The 7679-nt window shown below is 43.5% G+C and overlaps 1 protein-coding gene across 1 annotated transcript in view; it reads right to left on the bottom strand.

Moving 5' to 3' along the window:
- Nucleotides 1-7679, bottom strand: part of MRO (maestro) — a 21584-nt gene that overhangs the window by 11820 nt on the left and 2085 nt on the right. The window contains exons 3-4 of the mRNA XM_006920088.3: nucleotides 2368-2470; nucleotides 970-1116 (exon numbers count right to left, since the gene is read on the bottom strand). Of these exons, the coding sequence (XP_006920150.1) occupies nucleotides 970-1116; nucleotides 2368-2466 (246 nt within the window). The 5' untranslated portion in view covers nucleotides 2467-2470. The remainder of the gene's footprint in view (nucleotides 1-969; nucleotides 1117-2367; nucleotides 2471-7679) is intronic.

Raw genomic sequence — 7679 nt, 5'->3', positions numbered from 1 at the left:
AAGGGACTATGGCTTTCTTCGGGATCTGCCGCAACAACCCTCATCAAGATACAAATGCTTCTGTTGACATGACCCAACAGCCCAAGTCAGTCTTAGAAGGAGAACAGAAAGAGTGATTTGGAGCACGGCTCAAGGGTGGACAAGACTGAGCACAGCCTGTCAAGGAGAGGGGTGGACCTGGATGATCTAGGTTTCTGGGGCAGACCGGGGACCTTAACAGGGGACAAGATGACATGGTCACTGAAGTTGACAGATGATAAAGGAGGAGGTGGGGAAAACATCTTTTACTCAACAAGTATTTTCTAATAATTTTCTAAATTATTATTAGAAAATAAATTAAATTCACCAGAAAGGGTGCTGTCCAGCTGTGTGTTAATCCTTCCTGCAGTTCTTTCTCCCAAGGCTGATAATGGTGAGGTATGATGACCCTAAAATGACCCCAAATGACTCACACCCTTAGACAATCTCCTCCCAGTAGGAGGAACCAGTGACTTGCTTCCAGCTTCTTGAATATGATGATGGTCTTGGGATGTCATTCCCATGGTTACTTAGATGACATAGGACTCCATCTTAGCAAAGAAGAGTGGGTGACACTCTCTTACTGGCCTTGAAGAAGTGGGGAGCTGGTGTCCTCTAGGACCTGAAGGTGGCACCCAGCTAAGAGCCAGCAAGGTCCTACAACTGGAAGGAACGGAATTCTTCCAACAGCCACTTCCGCTTGGAAGAGGACCTAAGCTTCAGAAAAGAATGCAGTCTTTCCCACACCTTGATTGCAGCCTGTGAGACCTCGAGAAGAAGACCCACCTAAGCCATACCTGGACTCCTGACCCAAGGAATCTGTGAGCTAACAAATGCTAAGTATGTGGTGATCTCATACACAGCAATAGGTAACTAGTATATGAGGTACCATATTTTAGTCCTAGAGACTCAGGCCATGAGAACTGGCCAAGCGCCATCTTCCCTTCCTACCTTGTCCGGGGTCTCACAAGCTATGGTTCCCAGGCCTCTCATTGCCATGTGACGCTTTTTAGCACTGGGGTCCCGGGCTCTTTCTGCCAAGATGAAAAACACATTCTTCAGAGGCTCCCGCTTCTGAAACCTCAGTTTCCAAGAGACCTGGGTGATGAGTCAAAATGTATTATTGATTTAAGAATGTTTAGAGTCATACCAAGCCCAGCCCCAATCCCTCGCTCTGAAGAAAATCCTTTGCTGCCCACTCAATTTCACGCCTTCTTTCTCCATCTAAAGATGTCTGATTTTTTGCTGGAAATATATTAGTTCAATTTACATAATGAAGAAACCGGTGGAGAGAGAGGAAAGGGGTAAAGAAAAATAAAAGCTGGTGTTGAGGCAGGAGGACCTCATGGGATGTCATTTGGGGGGATTATGGAGAGGGGGGCTCTCAGGCAGCTGAGAGTGTGACAGAGCTCAGGAGAAAGGGGGCTTTAGAAGAGTTAGCGTGAGCTGAGAATAGGGAGCTCTTCCACAGGACGAGGCTCACTGGATTCCTCCCATCTCGAAGGAAAGAGCTTCCTGGCCCCTTCCTGGCCCCTTCTTCCTCCTCCAGGTCTTCCCCATTTTTCTGCTCTACTTTGTATCTAAACACCTTGAAAGATGTGTCTATACTTCCTTTCTCCAAATTCCTCTCCTCCCTTCTCTCTCGAGCCTTCTGCACTCAGGTCGATGTCCTCTGTCCCCAGTATGGCTAAATCCGAGGGTCAATGCTCAGTGCTTAGCCTCTCAACAGCATTTGACCTATTAGCAAAACACATCTACAGACATTTCAGGACACCTGAAGGATGCCCCACCCCAGAATGCATGCATCTGAGCAATTAAGATTAGGAAAAGAAATGCATAAATAATGCAAATTGGGAAATGCTGTGGGGCTGATACAGAAACGTGGATTTCAAGTACTTAAACTTGAAGTAACTGCAGGGCAAGAGATGGATTATCCTCTGTAGTGAGCATATGAGCCCTGACACCAGGAGGCTCTGGTGTTCTGCACAGCACAGGACCTGGCGACATGTACCAGAGCCAGAACCAAAGCAATGCAAGATGCAAACAAGACCCAAGGACTGGATCCGCAGCCCTATTGGGTGTTTGGGTGATTACCAGTCTCATCATTATTTTTGAATATTCATTGCAGTTCAGTCTATATTTTTATTACAATTTCATAGCAAGCTAAATGTACCCCAACTCATCTTCTTGTTATTCTATAAACATCCTCTCCATGTTAAAAGAACTGTCATCGAACTTCTTTTCAGAAGAAGGAGCCTCAGAGGAGTGTGCTCAAGGCAGAACAGGGAAGCACACATTATAAAGCAGTTACTGGGAAGGGACATTCATTAGTAATATTTTGTGTCAAACCTTGGAAAAGAGAAACATCATCGATGTCCTTTTCTTCTTGGGCTGGGTGATGGGGATAGAAAGGGGCTGGCCCAGGATTCTTCTCTGTGTTCGGTCCATGGAACTAAAAAAAAAAAAAGCAAAACCATCACATGAGCTATAAACCTTCTTGGAAGCCTCATTATCATCAAGCATGTTATATACCAAGCACTGTGCCAGGTATAAAAAAGCACCATTTCTGAGGCCTCTCCTTAGGAACCTGTCACCTTGGTGAGGAGATGGAATAGTCACATAAAAAGATAAAGAGCAATTCCAGGCACCTTGGAAGGAATCACAGCACAGGGGTCAAGACAGCTGGCCCTGGTTCCTGTTCCATCTACAATCATCTTGTAGCAGAATCACCGAAGAAATTAAATACAGATTCTGGACCCCACCCACAGAGAATTGAAGTAAAAAGTAGCCTGAAATTTTGGATTTTTTTAAAGCTCCCCCAAGAATATAAATTGGTACTGTACTTTAGAGGAGATTTTTATATTCTCTCTTACAATTTCAAAATACACATATCTTTCAGCAATTTTTCCAGCAGATCCATTGGCACATCATATGCTCGAGGATGTACACAGAAGATAGACATCGTAGCTTTGTAATGAACAATATAATGTCCTTAAATAGTTGTAATATAAATAAATCACACACATATATGTTAGAACTATCCAACTTCAGGACGACTGCTATGCAGCCATTAAAAAAGAATATTGGACAGATCAAAGTGTGCTAAAATGATCTCCAAAATATACTGATGAGTGGAAAGTGCAAATTAGTGTATAAGTGTGCTACTATTTGTGTAAACACAAAAATGAAGGAGATAAATCTATATGTACAGTTATACTTGCATATGCATAGAACAGGGAAGAATACCCAAGAAACTTTAACAAAAATTGCCTTTTGGGTGGAAATCTGAGCAACTGAGGTGGGAGGAAGACTTACTTTTTTTACACTTTTTAAAAAATATATATCCAGTTTTTACCACATAATTTTTATCATGTAATATCCAGTAATTTTACCACATGTATATGTTATTTAAACTATATGTTACAAGTAAACAACTCTCAAAGTGATTCTGAACTTCGGCCTGATTTGAGGTCCACCAGTATACATCAGTACTTCTTAGACTTTAATGTTCACTCAGATCATCAGAAGATCTTGTTAAAATGCAGATTCAGATTCAATGGGTCCAGAGTAGGGGCTCCCGATTCTGCCTTTCCGATGGCTCCCAGGGGACACCTGCTGGTATGCGGGTGTAAAGAATCAGAGAGGACCGTGTCTGGAACAGCTGGTAGAGCCCACACACAGCGCACGGGAGAACCTTCCAGGAGAGGCGGAAGTGTTTTTGACACGCTGAAATTCCAGTGGGGTTCCACGAACAGGCACTGAGTCTCGTGGTAGTAGTAGTGATAACAATGAAAATAGGAGAGTGGTCAAAGATAAGGCTCCAGGAAGTAAAGGCCAGCTCTGAGGGACTTTGACCACTCGCGAGTTTAGTTGCAATTGTTGTTTTGTAGATAAAAGTGAACCATTAATCTTTTTTAATTGAGGTGAAATCCACATCACACACAATTAACTATTTTAAATATTGTACGACCCCTACCTCTATTTAGTCCTAAACTTTCTCATCACCCCACAAGGAAACCCCATACCCTTTAAGGAGTTACTCCCCATTCTGCCCTCCCCCCAGCCCCTGACAGCTATTAATCTGTCTCTGTGAATTGACCTATTCTAAATATTCTATGTAAATGGAATCATTCAAAATTGTGTCCTTTCATGTCTCGTTCTTTTCTCTGCTCATAATGTCTTTGAGGTTCATCCGCGTTTGGAGCATGCATTGGTACTTCATTCCTTTTTATGCCCGGATAATATTCCATTATATGGATATACCACCCTTGTTCATCCATTCACCTGCTGATAGACACTCGAGTTGTTTTCGCTTGCTGGGTGTTATGGGTAGAGCTGCTATGAACACTGGTGGACAAGTATTTCTTTGAGTATCTACTTTCAGTTCTTTTGGGAATGTACCTCGGTGCAGAATAACTGAGTCATATGGTAATTCTATGTTTATCTTTTTGAGGAATCACCAAACTGTTTTCTACAGTGAATGTACCATTTTACATTTCCACCAACAGTGTGCCAGAATTCCAGTTTCTCCACATCCCCACATTGTTATTTTCTAGTTTTTAAAATTATTATTACATCCATCCGAGTGGATGTGTAGTGATGTGTCATTGTGGGTTTGATTAGCATTTCCCCAATAGCAGCTTTTTGTGCACTTGTTGGTAATTTGTATATCTTGAAATATCTATTTAAATCTTTTGTTCATTTTATAATTGGATTGTTTATCTTTTTGAGTTGTAGAGTTCTTTATGTATTCCGGTTACTAAATCTTTATCAGATATATGGTTTTAAATATTTTCCCCATTCTGTAGGTTGTCTTTTCACTTTCTTAATAATATCTTTGGATGCACGGTAGTTCTGAATTTTGACGCAGTCTAGTTTATTGATTTTCAGTGTTGGTGCTCATGCTTTTAGTGTTATACCTAAAAATCCATTGCCAAATCTAGATCATAAAAATTTACTCCTTTGTTTTCTTCTAACATTTTTATAGTTTTAGTTATATTTTGGTTGTTGATCCATTTTGAGTCATCTTTTGCATACAGTGTGTGTTACCAGACCAACTTCATCCAAACCATTGACTTTTATTTGTTTTGGTTTTGTTTTTATTTTATTTTATTTTATTTTTAAGTAGGAGAAATGACAGGCAAGTAGCTGCAGTGATTCTCAACCCTGGCTGCTTTAAGGTCACCCAAGACCACGTCTGTGCCCCAGACCACATCTATCCTTGTCTCTAGAGGTGGGCCCAGGCAGCAATAATGTCTAAAGCTCATCAAGTAATCCCAGTGGGCAGTCACTGAACTAGAGTACTAGTGACCGACCACTTTGGTTTGCCCAGGCCTGAGGGGTTTCCTGGGACATGGAATTTTCAGTTCTAAGATTGGGAAAGTCCAAGACAAGCAGGGACAAGCTGGCCATCCTATTGATTGTTCTTGAGACTTAAACTTATTTAAATGCAGGCAGTGGATAGAACCCAACCCTGTTAAACAGCTGTGCTTTGGCACATTGGACTGTTTGACCTGGAGGCGTATGGGGATTTGGCCTCTTCACTATCTTTGCCCCATGTGGTTTTGGTAATGCTCCCTTGGTCAGAAGACACTGGAGAAGTGCATGAAAATAAATCCTCACCCATAGCGCCCACTCTCTATTTCTTCTTCATCTCTGGCCAGCAGACTTCCCCCAACCACTGCAATGAGGGACCTAAATTAAAACCCAGAAAACTGCACCCCTACGAATCAGCCAGATTTTTTTTTCAGTTTGAGTAAAGGCCTTCTCACATGCATTACATGAAGCCAGAGATTCTCACACACGAGCATGCAGTGGAATCACATGGAGGCCTTGTTAAAACACAGGTGCCCAGACTCGACCCCCAAAGTTCTGTACATCTGAAACGGGGCCTCACATGTGCATTTCTAACAAGCTCTCAGCTGCTGCTGGTCAGGGCCACACTTGGAGAGTCACAGTAATACCATGCCAATGCTTTCCAGAATAAAGGAATTTCAAAATTCACAGAGGCAAAACACATGGACACACACACACACACACACACACACACACACACACACACACCCCACCTGCTCGGAGGTTTCTTTCCTGGGTTTTCTGCACACAGTCTGTTTCAACAGAACCTGCCGCTTCTCAGGCCGAACGCTCTGGGTCCAAGCTGACCGTGCCTAACAATGTGTATAGGGAGTTTAAAAGAAGCAAAGCTCCCTCAAGCTGAGGGCCCTTCGCCAAGGAAGGCACAGGCCTCATTGTAAAACAGCTGGTGTCTCTGTCCTGAAGCATAAGACGGTCAGCTTGACGCTTCTTTCCATTGGGAGGAAAGCACCCCTGGTTCTCTGTTCTTTACACTTGACTTCTCTTGCAGGATCAGCAAAGCCGCTGAGGGCTGCAGCCAGCCATCTAAGACAGCCTTCCAGGCCTCAGAAGCCAAGTACTCAGGCTTGTCACTTTGTAATGACACGTCTAGAATTTAAAGTCTTGGAGGCTCTCGAGCAGAGAAAAGTAAATGAGAGCTGAGTGCTCTGTGTGGAAAATAGAGCAGGTGGTCTAGAGACACACAGGGCTTCACCTCTTGCTCACCACCTCTGCTAGCAAACCCCTCCTCGCCTCCCCACTTCCCCATCGCAAGATAAACTCTGTAATCTAGTTCGATCTCACAGGTTGTCAGGCTCATCTCAATATTGAGTGCAGGAAAAGCATTTCTCATAGTTGGCTGGACCTCCTACATCTGAATCCTCTGGAGTGCTCGTTATAAAAAAACTCCAGGCCTGTCCCATGATTATTGGATCTGAATCAGAGGGAGCATACGGCCTGAACACTGCATGTTTTTACAAGGTGCCTGGTGACGCTACATACACGCTGGCATATAAGAACCTCTGCACTGGAAATGAGATCACCCCAGAACTGACAAACACTATTAACCTGAGGCCATGCATCAGGAGAGGCCCCGAAGCCTGAGGAGTAGCTGGGGCCCACGGTAAGCCAGGGGAGGGCATCGGTGTCTACAGATAACAAGAGATTGAAGGCATATATTTGTGAAGCACACTGAATTTCACTTTCAAAATAAAATGAAAATCCCATCGAGCTGTACAGGCATGGTTCATGCGCTCTTCTTGGGTACTATTCTTAAATTGAAAGCTTCCTTAAAAAATAAAGTAAGTTAATTCGGGGTCCCAAGACCATCACCTGGAGCTTTGTGTCTCTTGAGTTTGCAGCTTCTTAAAGGACTCCTGCCACCCACCTGCCCTCCCTCCAGCCTGCAGTGTCCTCCCTCCTCCTTTGCAACAACTGAAGTCCGTCAGATCCAACTCAAGGAAAGAAAAAGATATATTCCATCTGTCACAATACAGGATCTCAAAGGGAAACATTTTAAGTAAACTATGAATAAACACGGCACGCGGATTCTAAGATTTCTTAGGTGTTCTAACTGCACCTCACCCCCAAACAGCTGTTCTTTGCTATGAGAATTAATTTTTTTCTAGTGGGTCGCTCTGGTCATCACAGGTGTTCTAGTCTAGTGAGGCCATGGCTGGGAGGTCACCTGGCCACCTTGAAGCCAAAAGCTTGGTCCTGCTTGTAGTTTCACACATCCCTGTGCATGTTCTATAACAAATTCTTCTTCCTGTGGGAAGTGCTTCTGAGTGTGCCAGTGCCCTGTCCCC

This window comes from Pteropus alecto, unplaced genomic scaffold, assembly GCF_000325575.1.
Source record: "Pteropus alecto unplaced genomic scaffold, ASM32557v1 scaffold146, whole genome shotgun sequence".
In the NCBI taxonomy this organism is placed as follows: domain Eukaryota; kingdom Metazoa; phylum Chordata; class Mammalia; order Chiroptera; family Pteropodidae; genus Pteropus; species Pteropus alecto.
The sequence above is the reverse complement of the archived record's forward strand: the minus strand, read 5'-3'. Positions and strand labels throughout refer to the sequence as shown.